The sequence below is a fragment of the Crocodylus siamensis genome, chromosome 9 (assembly GCF_052110815.1).
Source record: "Crocodylus siamensis isolate JL-2025a chromosome 9, ASM5211081v1, whole genome shotgun sequence".
NCBI lineage: Eukaryota > Metazoa > Chordata > Crocodylia > Crocodylidae > Crocodylus > Crocodylus siamensis.
This window is the reverse complement of record NC_143403.1, coordinates 2,242,424-2,263,762: the sequence shown is the minus strand read 5'-3', so window position 1 is coordinate 2,263,762 and position 21,339 is coordinate 2,242,424. Positions and strand designations below refer to the sequence as shown.

Genomic DNA, 21,339 nt, shown 5'->3' with positions numbered 1-21,339 from the left:
GCACCAAAGCTACTTGCACACCCTCTCCCAGAGCTCCAGCTCGTAGGTCTTCTGGTTTATAGTGTCACAGAAAATTCAGGTTGGAGGGGACCTCAGGAGGTCACATCTAGTCCAATCTCCTCCTCAAAGCAGGACCAGCCCTCATCCCAGCTTGTGGTTCACTTCTTCAGGGACCTTGGATAGTTGAAGCCCATGACACAGGCTTGTGCATGGAGTTCCCAAACTAATCGCTCTTAGCTTAAGGTAGCATGAGAAATACCCGTGACCTGAAATCTCTCCTTCCTGGCTGTTCATTGAGAGGGTTCTCACGGGTGGCCTAAGGGATGTGTTAAATCCATTTAGTCATCGCCCTGTGGCTGCAGAGGCATGAGCGTGAACTCTCTGGACTCATGCCGGGGCTGCCTTCAGCTGTAAATGGGCACTGGGTCTTCCGGACTGGGGAGTCAAAGGCTGCCAGATGTGATGCTGGATACTGCATCGCTTGCAGCTGTGCTTCCAGCATTGTTGTGCCTTATCCATACTAGTCCTGGGGGCTGCTAGAGACCTGTTTCGAGTGGACACTATATGAGCAGAACCCACGAGAGGTGCCGTCGCTGCACTTTTCACATCTTTGTTGCTCTTGTTAGCAGTGCTAGCACTGTGCACGGTTCTGCTAGCCTGTGCTCCAGTTGCACCTTCACATACCTTTAGCCTTTATCTACTGGCGTCCTCGCAATTCTGAAACGACAGCCTGCTAAAGAGCAGACAGGTTACTGCCCTGGGCCTGACGAAGGCCCCATCTCCTGCCGCAGCAGATTTCTTGTCTGCTCCTTGGTGCTAAATGAGAGCTTGTCCACGCAGGTCGCGGAAGGAAGAAATGTCACCGTTGCCCTTCCCTTCTTGACGATAACAGCCAGGAGGTTGCATTGTTTCTGGAATAAATCCAGGGTCCCTTCATTAAAAAAGAATGGGTTGACCACTCTGGGAAGGGAGGTGGTCCCTCTGCATTTGCCATGCAGCAGTAGTGTGTGTCCCCCCAGTCTGGCTGCTCTCCCCCAGGCACCTGCCTCACCTGGAAGGGACCCTGCATGGGCAGAAAGGTACTAGGGGTCTATTTCTGCCCCCCCGAGGTTGCCAGCAGAGCCTGGCCAGCCACACTGGAGAGATTTTTGCTGCTTATTCCCCAGCCAGGGCCGTGTGGCAGTGAGTTTTAGTCTGGCAAGCCAGCTGTGCTTGCAAAAGCGAGCTGAAAGGCCCTCTGGCTGCTTGCTGCGCCCTAAGAAGCTGTGGTTGTCTTCTTGCTTTATTTTCCCTCAGCACACAGGTCTATCGGCAGCTTTGATCCGGTGAATTAAACCCAGGGTACCGCTGCGCACTACCTGCATGTGTCCTGAGATTGAGCGTTGCCTGGCTTTTCACCAGGGGTGCAGCCACTCTGCCTTCCATTCGGTGGGCTTAGAGCGGGGGCTCCTCTGTGTCCCGCTGAGAGAGCGGGTGTGCACTTTGTTCCCAAGCCAGGCGCGGGTGGCTGGCAGTGCCAAGTGGGACAGCTGCCCTCCGGGGTCCTCCACAGCTGTCATTTCAAAGGCTGTGGCATCTGGCATCCCACAACGTTATCCCCGAGAGCTGGCTGCAGCCCCTGCTAGGCACGCAGCCCCAGAGAGCGTCAGCCAGCACGGTCTGTCTGTGGGTCAGGATGTTTAGTTGGTATCCTCCACAGCCCTTCCTCTCCAGTCATCTTTATCCCTGAGCCCTTTTCAGAAGCTCCCTGTTGGGCCGCTGCGCCAGCGCGGAGAGACCAGTGCGGCTTTCTCCGGAGCCTGTCCTGTTCATAGCAACCCTGGATGCATCCAAAAGGATCACTTGAGAGCCGTGCATCAGACCTGTCCATGCAACAGGCTTCCAGCGTGGCCAGGGAATCCCCTCCTGCCCCCTCCATTCCTACCTGCAGCCCCTGATGGGGAAGGCGCTCCGGTGCTTATGTTTGGAAGGATTTCCCCAGATGATACCACAGTGCCACTGCACTGCGCCTGCCCTGGTCCCCGCTCAACAAGAAGGCTGGGCCAGGAAGGGCGGCTACACGACCAGATAAAAGCCGCACTGTGCACAGTGATCCCAAGGACACCCAAGGCACAGGATACAGGGCCCCGGGTGAGATGCCATCAACCCGGGCGAGTCGAATGCATCTTGGCTGGCCCTGGTGCAGAGATTTCTGGCACTCAGGAGAGGTTTTGTTGGTGGCATTTGAGTTTTCTGAGTCACGGAATTAAAAAGGAATCGCATTTCGGATGCAGTTTACAGTATAATTGAACCTGCAGCACCGGCTGCTGGGGGAGCACGGTTGAGGCAAAAAGCTTAGCAAGACTAAAGCACTTCAGACCTTGGGAGGGAAAAACGTTGGCCTTGCATTAGGTGCAAGGGCTGTCCTCCTCGTCCTGCAGGGAGGAAGGGACTCACCGTTCCCACGAGGCTGTATTCACCCTGGAGCATTACAGAGGTATTTTGTCGTCTCCGGAAGGAGATCCCCTGCGCCGCTCGCGGGGCTGGGAAACCAGGCTGGATGCACCAAATTGGCAGTTCTTGGGTCTCGGGACCTCTGTAAATACATTGCTGATGCCTTCCAAGGTGGTGCTTTATACAATCTCAGAACTTCTTGTTTGTCAGGTGGGGAGATCGCTCTGGACGTGCCCCGTTTGCACGCTCTGCCTCTGGATTATAGAATCAGAGAAAATGAGGGTTGAAGGGACCTCAGGAGGTCACATCTAGTCCAAACCCCTGCTCAAAGCAGGCCCAGCCCCAACTACATCATCCCAGCCCCAGCCAAGGCTTTGTCTACCTGTGTCTTAACAGTCTCCAAGGATGGAGACTCCACCACCTCTCCGGGTAACCCGTTCCAGTGCGTCACCCCCCTCCTAGTGAGAGTGTTTATCCTAATATCCAAACTCAGCCTCCCTTGCTGCAACTGGAGCCCGTTGCTCTTTGTCCTGTCATCTGTCGCCACCGGGAATGGTCCAGCTCCATCCTCGTTGCAGCCCCGCTGCAGGGAGGTGGAGGCTGCTGTTCAATCCCCCTCGGTCTTCTCTTCTGCAGACTCAGTCAGCCCAGTTCCCTCGGCCTCTCCTCACCAGTCACTTGTATTATCTGCTACTGCCAGTGTTGGAGCCAGGATACAGGGCAAGATGGGCTGTTGGCCTGACTCAGGATGGCTCTGCTTTCTGTTCTTAGTCCCTTCTTCTTGCTTGAAGCGAGAGACGCAGCAGGTGGATGGGGAGCACCACGATTTACCGAGCGGTTCTCAGAAGGCAGGAGGGGCCGTCCCTGCCCTCGGGGCATCCAGGGGACACACAGTGATAGAGGCACAAATCCTTGACACTCAGGAAACCTTTATTCTTTGTTTGTCCCAGGTGACCCCCGGCCTCGAAGACAAGGAAGGGGAGCTCTTGGTGAAGGGGCCGACGGTGTTTCGCGAATACTGGAACCGGCCTGCAGAAACCAAAGCCGCTTTCACTCCCGATGGCTGGTTCCAAACAGGTACCGTGTGGGCAGCACCTGGGGGGATTTTCTCCATCAGTGAGGGCATGGGGAGGTCTGCATGTTCCTCTGCATCTTCCTGCTGGCTGGGTCATCACGGAGCAGTGCCAGTGCAGGGTCTCGCTCCCTTCCCTCCCCATCTAGCTGGAAGAAAGGAGACGCCGCATTGCCCAGCTCTGGGAGGAGAATGGGCAGGGTAATGGGGGTATTACTGGGTTAAGTGTGGTCAAGTCATGCATCAGAGTGGGCAGAAACCCCCTTTGGCTGGACTGGTCTTCAAACGCCGGAGCTGCGTCCTAGAAGACCTTCAAAGACCTTTCCCCTTTGCAAACAGGGCCCACTGCCACCAGTAACAGAGCAAGTTTTAGCACCCAAGCAGCCGCTCGGTACCTGAAACACAGCAATGCATTAACATCAGTCTGGGCACCTGGAGCCAAGCCATATTGAAAGGAGGAGCAGAGTTCCCATTGACTTAATGGGAATTGGGTTTTCCATAAAGAAAGCTGGCTCTGCTTCCCTGCCCAGCCCTTTATGTGGGTGGTTATCTAGCATCCATCAAGAAAGGGATGGAGAGCTCTGCACGCCACAGGCACCGCAGGTTCATTGCAACCCCTCAGGAAGTTTTCAAGGGAACGTCTCGTTGGAATATGCCACTTCACCAACACTTTCAGAAGCTTTCTGGGGGGTGCAATTAATTTTCCAACACAACAGAGAAATGTGGAGAAAAACCTTGGAGTTGCCAAAATGTTTCACTGCAGTGGTTTTGAGATGAAACGCGCCAGTTTTCCAGTAAGTTGTCATTTTGAAATTGAAATTCGTGATGGCAAAAAAACCCCACAAAACAACAAGGTGATGCTGTTGAGATGTGAACAAAAGGTTTTGGTGACCTGAGCTGTGTGTGCCTTTGGACTTCTATCTAGGTCATGAATATTTTCAGTATTGGACCTTTCCTCTTGATTCCAGGCAGGAAAAGCAAAGTGTATGGGACTGGGGTGGCGAGCTATGTGTCATGACATTTTTTGCGTGGCAGTCAAACCGTTTCCAGCCCAGGTCTGTGGTTGGTTTTGCTTTGGATTTCATGTGGTGCTGTCATGGCACCGTACAGAGTGCCAGGGGGACCCATCCCCTCTGCATAAGCATTGGGAAAACAGTGCCGCTCTGAAACACCGTCTGACAGCAGCACCCTGATGAACCAAACTGCATGCCCCATGTATCCAGTCCAGAGTAACACAGCTGGAATTTCACGTGCTTCTAAAACAATGCTTGTTCCCAGTCTCTTGACCAAACACTATCGGCAGAAGTATTAGCCAAGAATGCAAGGTACCACATTTCAAGAAATCATTAGCTGCAAGCGGTTACTGAGCTGGAAAGAAGCAACAAGCCTTGAGTAAGTTATTCCTCCACTCTAACTGTCATGTGCTGACCATGCTCAGCACATCTGGGCAGAATTACTCCAGCTGCAGCACCCTGGTGAATGAACTGTAAGTACAACAAGGAACTTGCTTTGGTCCCAGGCTCAGCTTAGAGTGTAGTGGGACCACAGGGCACTTTTGAAATAGCATTTGCTGGGTTAAACCTGTTGGTTAATACCTTCAAGAGTAAATTGGATGCTTATCTTGCTGGGATCCTATGCCCCAGCTGACTTCCTGCCCTTTGGGCAGGGGGCTGGACTCGATGATCTCCCGAGGTCCCTTCCAGCCCTGATGTCTATGAAATCTATGAAATCTGCCCTGCTCTGCTTTCTGTTACCTGGCTCCCTGGCAACATGCTGTTAGTATTATGGAATAAATATAGACCTATTTGCCCCACTGCATTTGGGCCACCTTGAATCTTACGGATACAACAAACGCTATTCTTCCCGCCGCACTTGAACTTCCATCGTAGCCCTACCGTGCACACAGCACTGCATTTTGCATTTCCATTCTTATTGCATGCCAGCTGTGCCATCAGCAGTCCTCAAGAGCACAGGGCTGCATTTCTAGTGCCCTCTCCGTGGCCTTTTTATTGATTTTGCACATCATAAAAAAACGCTCTCCCCCAGCAATGCTACAATTTTTGGTTCCTTTAATTGAAGCTGGAGTTGTGACACCCCCCCGAGTGCTGTTTCCAGTGCCGGTATCACACCAGTAGCAAGGTTTCATGACTCGGCATCAGCAGACATTGCAGGGTGTGGGGCAGTCAGCTTAAAACAATTTTTAGTCACCACTCCTGATGAATATTTGAAATGCAAAGGAATAGCGTGCATTAATTATTGTAAAGAGATGTCTTTAGGAGAAAATGATTTTGAAATTCAGTTTAATTTCATTGTAATGCGCTGCAAACAGGAAGGGAGTATGTGTGCTTAATTGGCTCTCGGGGGTAAGGCCTGGAAGATGGCATGCCTTTGTCACAGGCCATTAGCGATACAGACTGCATAATGAGAGAGTACAATCAGCTCACAGCTGCCGGCTCCTACAGGGAGAGAATGATATTAAATAGAAATCAGTATAAATTAAACTTAACCCCTTCGTTTACCTCCAAAGCTAGGAATACTTGGGGGTTGGGGGAAGTGAGAGTGACAGCGGTGGGTTAGCGACCGAAGGCAGGAAGCCCAGGAGGCTTCCCCAGACCAGCTCAATTTCTGCCCTCCCTTATGGCAAAGCTGGGAGGAGGATGATATTGCGGGGGGGGTGTTAGTTCTGTTTCCTCTGGCCCATGAAATGTTGTGCCATTTGACCTCTTTCCCTGTCCCTCACTGGCATAATGCCGGCAGGTCTGTGGCAGCCAGGGGTGTGCTATCAGCAGTGCAGCCTCCAGCCCCTCCTAGACTGTCATCTTCGCTACTGGAAACGAATGCTTCTTTTTGTGTGCAGAGGGAGAGATCCCAGTCCTGCGTGGTGGCCGGGGGAAGCCGCACCCTGCAGCCCAGGCTCTTGCGTGCTGTAGCTAGGTAGCTGTTAGCAGGTGGGATTTCAACAAGAGATGCATTAACCAAAGGTCATTAACTTTCAGAGGAGCGAGTGTTCGGGCAGCATTGGGAGGAGGGAAAGCATCGCAGCGTCGTGCTGCTTGCTCGCGGATAACTTGCTAAGGCTGTCCCCGCGTGTGTGTGCAAACACGGTCCTTGAATGGACTTGAATCTTCAGGGCACCACTGCTCTGTCTCCCTCTAGCACTGATGAAAGGCAGCTTTAACACCCGTGAGCCCACACCCTAATCCGCATCGGGGCCCATCTGCACGGGAAATGTCTAGCCCGGATGAAGGACCCAACCCAGCACGAGCGCAGGGCTTCTCAAGCGCTCTTCAAGGACACATGGAAGCATGCTCTCAGCTGGAGTAGGAATGAGCTTCAAGGAGACCAAACTTGGAAACAGTGTGCAGCACTATTGCTAATAACGCCTGAGTTGTAATTCAGCGTTCTGCTGATTGTTAATGACAGTGCTAGAAACCAGCAGGTCAGCAAATGAAGAATAATTACTGCAAGCGAATGCACAGAGTGTGTTACTCTTGCAGCATCTCGTGGCGGATGTATCCGTACGAAGGCATAGCTGTCACGGGCATCTGTCTGCAAAAGGGTGCTGGGGTGGAGAGACACATGCCACAGCCTGCGGCCTGGTGGTAGTAAACAGCGGAGTGAAACCTGTGATTGATGCCAAATCCGGGTAGAAAAGGCAGATCTCGGGCCTGTCTTCTCCCATGGTCGGTAGCAACTGCACCGTGTCCAGAGAAAGCGCCACGGTGGATGCAATTCCCAAATAACAGGCGTTGTGCGCATACATCTTGGTGCACTGCTGAGCCCTCAAAGGGTCTCCTTTTCTCTCCATGGAGACTTGCGCTTTGCGGTGCTCTGCTCTCAGCTCTGCACTCCGCTCTCCCCTTCCATGGAAAAGAGCAGCTCAGTTGAACACCTCCAGTTTTGATCCTGCCTAGACTTCCTCCCAAAGGCTTTCATGGCAGTGTCCTAATGCTCATAATCCCTAGAAGCATAGGGTCCCCAACTAGCCCATGGAAATCCCTGTATTGCTTTTGAACCCTAATACCTTGCAAACGGCTTCCTTCTCCATCAGTTCTTCTCCGCAGACTAGCCAAGGCCACCCCGTTGCTGGACACGTCCCGTCGGAGGGTGGATGGATCAGGCTCTGCGAGGGCAGAGTGATTTTTCTTTTGAAGGCTGCGCTCCTCTCCGATGTGCTCTGGAAACGCGTCGCAGCAGCAGGCACCGAACTTGCCGCGTGCCCTGTTGCAAGCACCTGTCAAGATACCTTATGTTTCCCCTTCTGCAGCAAGAGGCTCGTTCCTGAAGCCGGTCGGCTCCTCTAGCTCTTCTGGGTGCCGGCTAAGTGCCTTCTGCTGCCTCTTCCCTTGCCTGCTCAGGACCTGTGTCCTTGTGCTCACTGTGTTTCTTGGGGAACGTGGGAGAAAGCCGAAAAAGAAGGCAGGGTGGCCTTTTTTCCTTCGTACTGGAAGCTCCTGTATTAACCCTCCTCTCCCTTCCAGGGAAGAGAGGACCCCAGGCTGCCTTTTTCAGGAGAGAAGTTATTGCTCCTCGCCCTGCATAGTAGTGAGAAATGGAGCGTGGCCGCTAGCCCCCAAAAACCAAACCCGGCTCCGTCGAGCATGACAATGGCAGGGGAAAGGAGCTGAACGCAGCAAACCCACACCTCCTACTTCTCTAACTCAGAGATCAATGCCGTGGCAATGCCCAACACCCGTGCGGAGTGAAACCTGTGATTGATGCCAAATCCGGGTAGAAAAGGCAGGTCTGCAGAGGGGATTGCTTTACATCTGGAGAACAAAGGGGTGGTGCGGACACATCTAAAGTCACCTGCATTTGGGAAAGCCGCGCTGCAGTCGGTACCTCCTGACGGGAATGCAGCGCATCATCCCAAGCTCTTTGGAGGAGAGTCGGAGCCGTGGTTGTCATGTCGGTAATTTATGGTTAACTCCCTTGCCTGTCGCTTGGCAGGGTCGTTGTCAAGTCTGGCTGGCTCTGTCGCTCCCTTCCATTTCGGGCGGGTTTGATGAGTTTTGTTGTGTGAATGCTTCTGACAGCGCCGCCTCGATCAAAGCCTGCGGTCCTCTCCGGAGAGCGCCGGGGTCCCACCTGCTAGCAGACGTCTCAGCAGCGCCACGCCGTAGGAGGCCGAAGCAAACCCAGAAGAAGAACGTGCAATGCCTCCCCTCCCTTCTCGGGGCGATGTCTTCAAAGGACTCCTAACCCCCATGTGTCTGGGGGTGAAAGGCAGAGTCAGGCCCATTCCCTGCACAACCCCGCAGCGAGCTGGCGCAGACCGACCCTGATCGCTACCAGCACTTCTCCCCACCCCACTTGCATGCATTCCCCACAGCTCTCTGACCCCTGGGAAGTCAAGACCTATTTCCATCATCTCTGCCCTGGAAGCGATGGTCGTCGGTGTGTGATCGCGCTAGCCACCGGCAAAGAGAAAGAGGTTGGCAGAATTGTTTGACTGGGACACACCGGCCGTCCCCACCGTTGGTGAGAAGGCAGGATACGGCCTTTTGAGGAACCTGGCACTGCAAAAGCTTGCACAGTCACGAGAGATAAGATCCTCGAGCAGCATCCTCCCCAGGGGAAAGGCGGCTTCCATTCACATTTGCCCACACATCCAGAAAATGAGAATCTGGTGTATTCAGGGAGATTTATTTTCAATTACAGGTTAAGGCAAAGACATGAAATAGCACCGGGTTTGAAAGCAGTGCATAAATCCTGCTACAAATCCATGTATCTCAGCTCCATATAATAAGATTTTATTGATTGCTATATTGTATCTGTCAGAATAAAACTCTCTTAATGCATGCATCAGGGCCGAGAAGATAGAGGGTGCATCGGTAGTGGAATCTGATGCAGGGATCGATGCAATTTGATTAATATGTTGTTAAGAGAGCAAGAGTTATTTAACTTGTTTGATGCGCGCTTTGAAACGACGACGCCTTTCTTTCGAGCTTCTGGCTTTGGGCTGCGTTTGAGGAGCTGCCTCGTGGTTGTTTGTCCCAGGTTATCGCTTGGAGCTTGTGCGAGATCCCTTTGTGGAGGTCAGGAAACCCCCACGCCCGTTCTTACAGGCCGCAAGCTCCTCTTAGGTCCTTCCGTCGAGGGCTTTAGGAAAGGGGGACCTGGAAGATCAGGAGCCCCTTAGTTTCGGGTAGGAAAATCTATCCAGCCGCACGAGAGGCAGTTATGGAGAAACGAAGAAGCAAGTTTACAGCAAAATGCAACCGGAGAAGCCCGAAGCGGCCTTCCGCGCTGGCAGGCTTTCAAGCACGGTGCCGCCCTGCCAAGCCTAGGCAACGAGCGTGCTGCTCGCGCGCGGCTCGAACGCTCCCACCTCCAGCTACAAACTCGGGCAGCCAGGAAGGATCCCGGCATCACCCTGCAGAGCCTGGAGCTCGCCAGTCCCTCCAGAGGCTCCCCCTCTCCCTGGCACCTTGTTTCGAGCAACAGGCCCAAGGGGTTTCGGGAGCTGACCTGAAGAACTGCGTCCCCATGGCACCGTCTTGCTTTCTCCTCCAGTATGTTGCGCACTGTCGGAAATAGAGAGGGGGACACAGGCCCCTGGGTCCTGGTCTGAGATGTTTTCTTTTTACCTTTGCTCGAGTCCTGATTAGGTGTCCTGGCATCTGGGGACGCAATTTATGTTGCAACTCAGGTCCCAGCCCATGAGGTGCAGGCTGGAGATGGCGGCTGGGCTGTGCTGGGACTTCAAGCTGGAGGGTCTTGCCCCCTTGCTCAGGGTCAGCCCGATGCCAGATTTGGGGTCAGGAAGGAATTTTTCCCCTTGTTCAGACTGGGGGGGGTTGCTTGCCTCTCTAATAGGGGCACGGCCCCTCCCTGGGATCTCTTGAGCGCATATTAACACCTTTGTATAGCAGCAGGACGTCGGCTGCGGCGAACCCCCTGCTTTCGCCGTGGCAGGTTTGGTTGCGATGTGTGCCGGGGTGACCGTGGGGCGTTGCTCCGAGGCTGGACAGTGGATGTGTCGGGGTGGTTTGGGCAGGGCCGATCCTGCCATAGGTAGCGGTTGGGCTAGATGTGACCTCCTCCCAGCCCTGCTTCTCTAGGATACTACGACAGCTCAGGCCACAGAAGGAGAAAGAGGACAAGGTACCACCTCCAGGGACGTTCGAAGGCCCCGCTTTAAAAGGATAGCGTGACAAGTCTGAGGTTTCGATGTTGGTTTCCGTGATTTGGGAGTTTTCCCGGGGTGTTAGCCACCCCCCCGCATCTGCTGTGACAGATTGAGAGCCCGCGCCGTGATGACTAAGAGCCTGCTGCGGCATTTCAGCCCACAGGTCCCGGGATTGCCGGGGCGTCCTTGGGACAACTGGGCGGATCTTTTATAACAGCGTGGCCTTTACAGTCAGGGTCAGCTCAGGTGCCGAAAGCGGGGACCGCAGAGCACCACCTGGAAAGAGCCGGCCATGCAGCATTGAGCAGCCTGCTCCCTGTTCCCCTTGGCACAGGTTTCCCTGTCTCTGGAGCTAAGCAGGTGTTTCCTAGTCAAGAAAATCGCTTCCATTTGTGGGCGTAACACTGACACCTGAAAACAGAAACTGCTTTAGCCTGAGCAAGGCGGTTTATAAATAGAAATGCATCTAATTAGCATCCTAATATGCAATTTTTCTGTTTGTTTGCAGTGTCTCTTCCAGTCATAAATTCACTTAATACAAATGCTGTTTTTAAAAAAAAATATTGCTTAATTAGGAGCTGGTGCAGATGTGGCAAGTGGCTTCTCAGGGTGGGAAGCCCACCGAGGAAAGGGCTGGTTCCCGTGGCACTGGGCTGGGGGACGAGCTCTCTGCCCGCCTGGGCACGCGGGCGTTGTCCTGTCGTCTGCGCCCTCGTGTGCTCTGCAGTGCGGCCCTGCTGTCCAGGCTGCGACTTTTCCCAGGATCGAGACGGTGAAAGCCCTGGGAATTAGCAATACGGAGGTGCATTCATGAGCAGGGTTTAGATGATAAGGCAACTCCAAAGTTATGCTCCAGTTTAAGGGGTTCTTGATGGCTTTCAGTTGTTCTCTTTTGTCTCCTACCGGTGCGGTGGGAGAGTTCACTTAATAGATGCCCGCTCCTAATGAATTCCTCCAGGCTGGAAAGTTTCACCAAGCTCTGACGAGACGGCACGTCAGGTTTGTCTCGTGGCTTCCGAGTCTCAGGGGACCTAAAACGTAGCAGCAGCAAAGCTCTGTGTTTCTTCAACTGGATGCAGAAGTTCACTTCATGAAGGCAGGAGGTCTGCAGGATTTGACTTGGGCATCTGCTTGCTGCTGTGAGAAGCGGTCTGGATCCCAGCTTTTAGGTGGCACGGGCAGGTGTGAGCACAGCTCGCGGTAACGGCATCACAACTGCGGCCGGAGGCGGCAGGAGCTCAGCACCGCTGCAGCCCGGCTGTCCCCGTGGCGGGGTGTGCCAGTCTCAGCCCAGGGCAGGTAGAGTCAGTGACTGGTGGCAGCTTGTCCTTCCTTTCCCCGGCAGGTGTGAAGGGTGCCCCCGTGCTGCGGTCCCTGGGTTATATTTCAAGGGCAAGTTAAGTCTTGTCTGGCAGATGGAAACGCTACCCATGGGAATGACAAGTGAGCAGCGAGGGCTTCTAGTGAAAAACTGAGAAAAACAGAGGCAAAGTACTGATCAGTGGAGACCGAGCTACATTGCCCATGCAAGAGAAGTTGAAGTTAGATGTTAAGAAAAACTTTCTGCCGAAGAGGGCAATAAAGCACTGGAACGGGTGCGGTGTCTCCATCCTTGGAGGTTTTGCAAACTTGGGTAGACAAATCCTGGGCTGGGATGATGGAGTTGGGGCTGGTCCTGCTTAGAGCAGGGGGTTGGACTAGATGTGACCTCCTGAGGTCCCTTCACACCTGAATTTTCTGTTTTTCTACATATCTGGTCATTCCCATTGTGTTCGGTGAGCCCCGTCTCTGCCTCCAGCTGCTTTGAGCGCGGCTGCATTCACAGGTAGGGAATCAGCAGACCACCTGAGCCGGTGGGGTTATATCTTCACTGGTGTTTTTTGGTGGCGTGGGGCAGACTCTTCCTCAAGACCGGTAAAAGCTGATATGGGGAAGGTCCGGACTGGATTTTGTGCCACGTAGGGCTTCAACCAGCCACAGCCACGCGTGTGCAGAGAGCTTCGGACCTGGGCAGTAAAAGATGGAGTGGGTTTTGGGAGCGTGCGTTTGAAGCGCACTATGCGCCGCAGCCAGGGCTTGCAGAGGGCAGGGGGCTACGTGCGGTAGGTATCTGGGAGAGTCTGGTGTCCCCCAAGTGCCCTCTGGCTGTTTGCTCTGCTCAAGGCCGGGCCCAGACTCGGTGGGGTCACACCGCCCTGCTCCACTCTCACCCAGGACATTCAGCCTTGCGATGGTCTTGGGTGCATTGAGCCTCCTTGCGCTGCTCCTGCAGCATGGCCAGCAGTCTCCAGGTGCTTCAAGTGAATGGTTTGCCCTTGGATTCCCTTCTCGGCTGTTCGCTCATCTTGCTGGCGCTCTTTGGATGTTGTCTTCCAGCGGGAACGTGGCCAAACTCTGCCTGTCCATGGGAACGGCTGTTGCAGCCGTCCGAGGGGCCTCCGGTCTTCTGCGGTGGCTGCCTCCGTGCAAGGGTGTTCGAGGCCCCGATCTGGTTATTGCTCCTTCCTTCTTTTACCTTCCTGCTGGTTTTGCATGCTCAGCTTTCTCCCTTCCTCGGCTGGTCAGTGCCCAGAGCCCAAGACGCTGCAGCAAAGCCCGTGCAGTTTGCTCCCTTTGCCGGTGCTGCCTTGGTGCTCGTATTTCCAGTTGAGCTGCAGGTTCGAGGAGGTGGGATAGTACAAATTGCTGTCGGCTCCTAGGAGAAGCCGGCAACTCATCCTGGCTTTACCTCCCCAGCTCCGTGGGCTTGTTTTCAATGCCCGTAAGGCAAGAGCCTGAAGTGGTTAGGCTTTTGCTCGGGGCTGGTAGCACGGGCTGACTAGAAGGCTTGAAAAGGAGCCAAATGCCTGTAATTTTGAAGAGGCTCCAGCTCACCATCCACTCTCTAGTCCCGGCCAGATAACATCATAGGAAGTGCATGTTCCAGGCATTTACTTTCAACAGACCCATCCCCATGGGTTTGGCTGGAGACAACTGAGAGCGTATTTACTCGTGGCTAATGGCATTGCACTGTAAGCAAACGTATGTGGGACTCCTGTATATTTAACGGGAACAATTTAAACCCTCCATTATCTCAATGCTTTATTTACAAACCCTCTCGCCAGAGGCTGGGACTGGTCGTTGCAGCGGGGAGAAGAGGGAGGACTCTGGTTAGTCCTCAGCTGTTCGGCGAAGGGCAGGCGCGAAGCAAAGTTTCTTGCTGGGTGTTGCTCTCTGTGCCCTTGTTGTTTTTAGCCATTGGCACGTGATTGCCGAGCTCTTTGCAGTGGCACCGGTTGCGTGGCAGGTGCCGGCCACCACACCTGGCTTCTGTGTTCGTCTCCGAGTTTCCTTTTTGATCTCTTCTGTAGGGATTTCCATGAGTATTTAAAGGAGAATGTGGAACGGGGGGCGCGAGGGGAGTGCTTCCATTTTTTACCTACCCATTTTCTTTCCTGCAGTGATGCTGGCTCTGACAAGGGGCCCAGCGGAGGCTCAACGCTGGGTTTGAGATGCGCCGTGAGGGTGATGTGGTCCCTTTCCTAGCAAAGCATCAGTCTAGACACCAGAGATACTCTGCAGCTCCACGTCGGGTCGGGTCTCCCCAGGGGATCTCAAGAAGGATCGCAGGCTTGTTAGGTGCGCCTAACCCACTGTTTTATGCCCACAGCACATCAGGCTTGCAGCAAAACCCAGTCCCTGCCCCAAAACGCACCCAGCTCTGAGAAGAGAGGAGAGAAGTCTACAGGCTCCTACATTTGCTGCTAGGAGAATCACTGCATGCCTGCAAGCATCAGGGCAGGCCGAGGCCAGTGTCAGGCATGAACAAACACCAGTGACAAGGATTGAAAACCAAGCCAGAGAGAGGCTTGGAAACGCCAAGGTGTCCCCAGCGGATGGGGCAGCATGTGGGTTTTGCAGGTTCCTGTAGGCCCAGAGCATTTCTCGTGGTTGCGTAGGCTGTGGCCTCTCTGTGGCATGCAGCATCGTGGGGGGGAATGGGCATCACGGTGGCAGATGGGGCAGGGAGCAGAGCGGTAGATCAGGCATGGAGTGCATGGAAGGAAGCCAAGAGCAGAGCAGAAGTTCAGGGAGGGAGCTGAGAGCAGAGCAGCAGAGCAGGCGGGAGAAACGGACCACAGTGACGCTTGGGAAGGGTGCAGGGGTAATCCGCGGTACACTTGTCGTAAACATTGCCCATGCTGAGCTAGCCCCCCCGCACCGCTGCCGGATTCCCCGTCCCCAGGCAGACACCCGCCCGCCCACCCTTGAAACCCCGTCAAGGAGGCCCCACTGCTTCCCCAGGCCGCTTGCTCCACCGTGCGTCTGCGCTGCGGGTCGAATGCCCATGTGGAAACTGAGGCTGGTTTTGGAGAGAGCTTGGGGCCCAGACTAGACCTGGCATGAGGCCTGCAGCTCCGGACCCCCCAGCACAAGCAGGGGAGGTGGGGTCTCACATGCCACCTCCCCGCACCAGGGAGAAGGGTGGGTCTGTAAGGCAGCATCTTGGGTGCAGCGCACAGGCTCTGGGGTGTCCACCTTGCTTCTTACCCTGCTCTTCAGGAAGAACCAAAAGCTCAGTTGGCTTTTTCTCTGCTTGGCTGTGCGCCACGAAGGCGATGGGATCCCTGACTGATGAGACAGTGCAGCTCTCCTTGCTGCTGGCCATGGGAGACTTTCCCCCCGCGCCCCGGAAGTAGCCAGAGCACGTGCAGCTCGGTGCTCATCACGTGCCTTCTGTGCCGCGTGCCCACCGGGGCCCTGGAGAAGCCTCTTCCACCTTGGGCTCCTGGGGTGCAGCCCCGTCGCCCATGCCAGTGAGTAGCAGGTTAGCAGCCCCTCGTGTTGGCACGTGTTGGCTGCGGAGCGGTGGTGTGCCAGGTGTAAATGCTGCGGAGCGGTGCCCATGCTCTGCCTTCTTCCATCCTTTCTTTGCCCTTTGTGCCAGCGTGGCTCCGGCAGTCGGTGGAATACAAACGCGCTGCGAGTTCGGCGCATGATGAAAACGCCACGCCAGGCTGCACCCCTCCTTCCCTCAGTGCTGGATGCTCAGGGGGGCTCTGGGAGAAGTTTTGAGCGCCTAATCAGACCCAGCAGCTTTCACCATGGCAGGAGGGGAGGAAAGCCATGAGGGAGCAGGACCCAGCGCAAGGGAACATGTGCATCCTTCCACGGCTTCGAATCAGGCATTGGGGTGCTGCACGCCCCACGCGGGGAGCACGCGGCGGCTGCTTTTAGTGGTCGTGGCAGCGAGGCACGTGCAGCGAGGCAGGAGCAGCCCTCGGCTGCAAATCTACGTGGCAATTTTACTGTGTAAATAAATGGGGCTTGCGCCTACACCTGCTGCTGCGGCTGTTCCTGGGAACGGTCCTGGCGAGACATGTAAAGAAATAGCTCTTTCCTTCTCCTCAGTTTATTTCCTTTCGTCACCAGAATGCCTCTGGATCCCAGGCAGCTACGAACCCACCGCTGTGCGGTGCTCGCCTCCAAGGCACGACCGCAGCGAGGACCGTGGGAGATGCTTTGGGGGGCCTCAGGGACCTGCGTCGTCTGTAGCGTGCTGGTTGCCTACCTGCCTGCCCCTGGCTGCAGGGGTTTGCCTGCAAGTACAGCATTGCAGTGCAGGCTGTGACTTTTCCCAGGGTCAAGACGATGAAACCCTGGGAATTAGCAATATGGAAGTGCGTTCACTAGCACAGTTTCCTCATCTGTGAACTTCTCTTTGAGCCCAGGTCTCCAGATGGTGGAAAGCTGCTGCACTCACTCACCAAGAGCTGTGCGCTGTTGTGACCCCCACATCTCAAAAAGGGTGGAGTGTAACTGGGAAAGGTCCAGAGAAAGGCAAGCAAAATGATCAGGGCCCTGGAGCAGTTGGGTACCAGGGAAAGCTAAAAGCACAAGGACTCTTCATTTTGGAAAGGAGGAGAGGGAGGAGGTTTATGAAATCAGGAAGGCAGTGGAGCAAGTGCGCAGGGAGCTGCTGCTTCCGCAAGTCCCAGAATACCAGAACTAGAGGGCACCTGGTCAAATTGGTAGGTGACGGGTTTAAAATCAACAAGAGAAAGTACTTTTTCACCCAACATGTAGTTAACTGGAGGAATTCATTGCCACGGGAGGGGTAGAGGCAGACAGCAGAGCCAGGTTCAGCCAGCACCTGGCTACATTTCTGGATGATGGATCTATTATGGCTACTGAACAGAACGGCTGGAGAGGTTTCCTTTGGCATCTCTAAGCCAATAAAGGGGAGATGCTGAATGTGAGGAGTCAGATCCTGATCCAGGTGGGGTCAGCAGCAAATCTGTCCCCTGGGAGCTGGGCCAGGCCTAAAGCACGTCACTGCCAGAGCAGGGCCAGCCTGGCATCCGTTCCTCGAGGGCTCAGACTTGGGGCCTCGTCCGCTGCGATGGAGGATTCACCTCTGCCCTTCAGCGCGAGGTCCGAGAGGGCTCAGGTGGTGCGTAGAGCCGTGCGCAAGCTCGCTGCGTTGGGTTTTGCACTGGATCCTTCACTCCTCCCATCTCCAATGCAAAAGGTGAGCGAGCTGCCCTGTTCACAGGCAGTGATGGAGTCACAGAGAGGGTGGCCAGCGCCTCCGAGAAACTCTGCCCATCTCCTAGCCCGTGGAAAGGCATCTCTTACCTGCAGATTCCAGTGCTGCTGGCTCCCCTCCGCGGTCTTTGGCAGCAGATGGATGGTGTGTAGGGACAGCTGCTGCCCCTGGGACCGCGAAGCACCGCCTGCCTGCTAGCGCTGCCGGGCTGTAAATTTCCCGACGGCCCCTCGGGCCTTGGGGCGCGAGAAGTGACGCCGGCACGGTCTCCCTGCGCGGCGGGTCCCAGGCGGCGGTGCTGGGCCGGCACCGAGTCACTGCAGACGGTCCCGTGCTGCCTGCCGGGGTCTGAACCAGCAGAGTAGTAGGGAAAGGCGACAGTTCCCAGGGCCCATTTATTTACGCGCCGTTCGCAGGCCTGTGTTTGGTAGAGAAGTTTCTGTGTCTCCTTGTCAAGGTCCATCCCTCCCCTTGGCAGCCTTTGATGATTTCCTTACTGTTGCACGATGGAGGTCTGTTTAAATAGGCGGGTGTGTGTAAATGCCCCGTGCTGTTTGCCCCGTGCTGCTCATCTCACCCTAATGAGGGGTTTTGCATTCCTGGGCCTGGGTCTCTTCCCACGCTACACACTTTGCGTGCAAGCGCTCAGCTCTGCCCCCCCGGTTGGTGGAGTTGGAGCCGCTTCAGGGTCATCACATAGCCAAGAATTGCACCTGCCAGAGAAGTAGCCGGAGGAGCTGCGACGAGCTGCCCTGGAGGCCTGAGCAAGGAGGATGGGGCTTGGAGCAGCACGCCCGAGCTCGCCGGGTTGCGTGGAGTACCGGCACGGCGGCACGGCTCAGGCCGCCTTCGCGGCTCTCTTCCCCAGACAGGCGGTGTATTAAGCTGCGTTCCAGCAATCGCCTGTTTTGCAGCCCTGGTGCCAGCCCAACACTTACTGATGCCGAGGGGAGCCAAGGTTGCATCAAGATTTGGTCAGGAGTGAATTATGCTTCCACGGAGGCCATCTCCTCCGCTGTGTCTGTCTACCGGACCCGGGATGTGGGGGTGTTTGCTGTCCAAGCAGTGGGGCTTGCTGCTTCTGAGGACATCCTCAGTGGAGATTTGCTCTGGCTGCCCGAGGGTTTTAAACTTGGGGGACTCTGTCATCTGGGGCTCTACCTCTCCTGCTGTCTGTAGTGGTGATGCCACGAGCACGCATGGAGGTGGCTTCGTCGCGCTCTCCCCAGCTTTGAGATTGCAGCAAGACCCGGAACAAGAGTGCATTTGGTTTGCTTCATGTCCGGGGCACTGGGCCAGAGGACGCGCAGATGGGGAAGCTGATGGCAGGGGGTACAGGCGAAAGGCAGGGGATTGAGAGCCACGGCTCCCAGGCAAGTCGCACATGCTCCCTGCATCGTTCTCCCCCGCCTGTGCCACGGGACTGTAGTGACCTGGGGCATTTCAGAAGCTCCCTGCGTATGAAGCACTTCGAAAGTTTCGAATGAAAGAAATTCAGAGGAGGCAGCGAACAGAAGCCGATCCCTTCTGCGCCCAGCCCAGAGTCTTTGGCAGTGCGGGCACACGGCAGGCGGGACCAGCCCCTGGCACTGGTGCGGAAACCTAGCACTCCAAAGATATTAATTACTGTTAATTAGCAACAATTTGTGCCGATAACCTCCGAAGCAGCCTCTGCCTCCCCAAGATGGCTGACAGAAGCGATGAGCACTCTTCATTTCCATGCCATAAATCACTCTAGAGTTGCCTCTGTTATTTAGCCTATCATTTAGCATTTCATTAAATAGATATGGGCACATACATCATCATTGGCACGGCAGTGTCATCCCCCTGCTTTAATCGAGTCCATCAGCGCAGCGCCCTGTAGAAACCCTCTGTACACCCTGTGCACCAGGCTAGCATCTCTCAGGGATCAGCCCAAGTCTGCAGGATTAGTTGGTCTGTTGTGATGGTCCCTCCTGTATGACCAGGGCTCAGCCCTTGAGCTGCTGCAGGGAGCTTTGGTCTCGCTCACGAAGGGAGATCAGGTTAACCAGAGCCCAAGTCCCCTGGGAGGGCAGGTCAGATTTAGCAGAAAGGGGTTTTCTCCTTAATTCAGACCGTGGAGTGACAGCTCTGCTCAGGCGCGCTGTGCTTGCGGGCGGCGGGTTAGCATGAGATCATGCTGGGCTCTGGGCCTGCAAACAGCAGCCGTGCTCAAAGGAGCGAGCACTGTTCTGGCTCTGTGCAACCCCCGTCTAGTCGCTTTGTCTCTGCAACTCATCCAGCTCTTTAAATTGGGGAGAACGGTGCTTTATCTCACGGGAGCATTGTGAGATGCTGGGGGCCCATGGGAACTCCTGATAGGATCTGAAGCCGAAGTGAAACTGGTTTCAGCGGGGCAAAGCTGTGGTGGGATCAATGGGAGCTCAGACTACGTGGTAGGACGTTGGGAGCTGGAGAATCAGCTCTGGCCCCACCTGATTGGGGTGCCAGGACCTCTTGGTTTTCTTTGAACTTTGACGAGGAATACGTGGTGGCCGCGGTCCAGCTCCGCTTTTCGGAAATGCTGCTGCCAGGGATGGAGGGGGTGATGGAAACTTCTACCCTCCCGGCCCTTGTGCCCAACGCGCCGGCACCCCGTGGGCAAGGGGACAGCTATGGGAAGGAGGGAGCTCTGATGCAGCCCCGGTAGCACCTGCTCGGTGAATGGCTCCATGGCATCAGCCCAATTAGGCACTGTTCCCCGGTGCCAGAAAACACAGGGAACAGCTAGAAAGAAAGGAGCCAAGCCAGAAACTAGCTCCCGGTGCAGCACCTCCGTCCTGCAGCTGCAGAGCCTGGAAGAGCTTGTACAGGGGCTGCGAGCTCTGGGAGCAAGGCTCGTGGGCTGGGCTGAGTCGGAAGCAGCCGTGCTGGTGTCTGCAGTCCCGCTGGACATCCCCGGCTTTCCCCAGCAGCCAGCGGGTGGATCTGGGAGCTCGTTGATGGCCAACAGGTTCCCGACGCCGCGGCGGTCCGACGTGCGGAGATTTATGGGCGCTGACACCTGCCCTTGTGCTTTAGAGAGGTCACCTCTGGCTGCCATTGATTTTAATTTAGGCAGGAGGATTTATGTGCTCTTTAAACAGAAGTGCGTGCAGGGGGAGTGAAGCTATTAACCGTGCTGTGTAGGAATGAGCCGGGGCACGCGAATCCTAGTGAAGACACCCGTGCAGCGGTCAGCCCGGGGCAAACCCGGGGCCTTCGGGACCCCCAGAGATCTACTGCCTTGGAGCAGGAGGGTGAAGAGAGAGGCCTGCTATCTAATGCGGCTCTGCTCTGGCCGCTTGCTTTATGTTCGGAGCAAATTGACTACTGAAAGCATGGCCGACCTTGCTGGAACAACACAGCATCTTCAGGCAGCCCTGCCCCATGGTCCCCACCGCTCTCCCAGGCTTTGACTGCCGTTCCCTTGCTGGCACCCCTCCCTGCCGACTTACAGCATCACCCGCCCCGACTCTTGCATGTTGCTGTCAGTACATCCCCTTCTCCTGGTAACTCCCGTTCTCCCGGTCCTGGCTTTATTGGAGCAGAAACTTAACTTATTCTGAGCTGTGCTATTTTATCCATCTCTGGTAGCCAACCAGGGGACGCCGTTACCAAGCAGGGCAGTGAGTAGAAAGCAAAGCAGCAGATGGGGTGTGGAGCAGAAAGCAGAGCAGCAGATCAGGCAGGGGAAGTGGGTCAGAGTGGTGCTCAGGGAAGCTAATTTGCATCCCCTGCTGATAGCATGTGATGCAGCCACATCATGGAGCTTCCAGCACCTCGGCTGATGGACACGGGCCTCGCGTGTAAGTCATGGTTAAGGACTTTCCTGTTGTGCGTGGGCCAGGGGCTGGGGAGCTGGCATGGGAAACAGCCCCGCGCATGCTGTCTGCATGCAGCCAGCGCCCTCCCTTTCCCAGGGCACCATAAATAAATCCCCCTAGTCCATCTGAGCCCACTGTATCAATCTTGTTTAATAGACTGGAAAGCTTATTGCATGGCGGCAGGTCACGAGGAGTGTCGAGGTGATGGATTGTGCCTTCCCGAAGTCGAGCGCCGTTGATGTATAATGAAATATTTATGATTTATTCCAGCTAATAAACTGGAATGAAGTGTGTGATGTATGGGAGCAGATGGGGGAACTGTCGCTGCCGCTTTTGCTCTGCACGG

The 21,339-nt window shown here is 55.3% G+C and overlaps 1 protein-coding gene across 1 annotated transcript in view; it reads left to right on the top strand.

Moving 5' to 3' along the window:
• The window catches only part of ACSF3 (acyl-CoA synthetase family member 3), a 68,156-nt gene that overhangs the window by 33,117 nt on the left and 13,700 nt on the right, over positions 1 to 21,339 (top strand). The window contains exon 6 of the mRNA XM_090062678.1: positions 3,384 to 3,510. Coding sequence (XP_089918804.1) covers positions 3,384 to 3,510 — 127 coding nt within the window. The remainder of the gene's footprint in view (positions 1 to 3,383; positions 3,511 to 21,339) is intronic.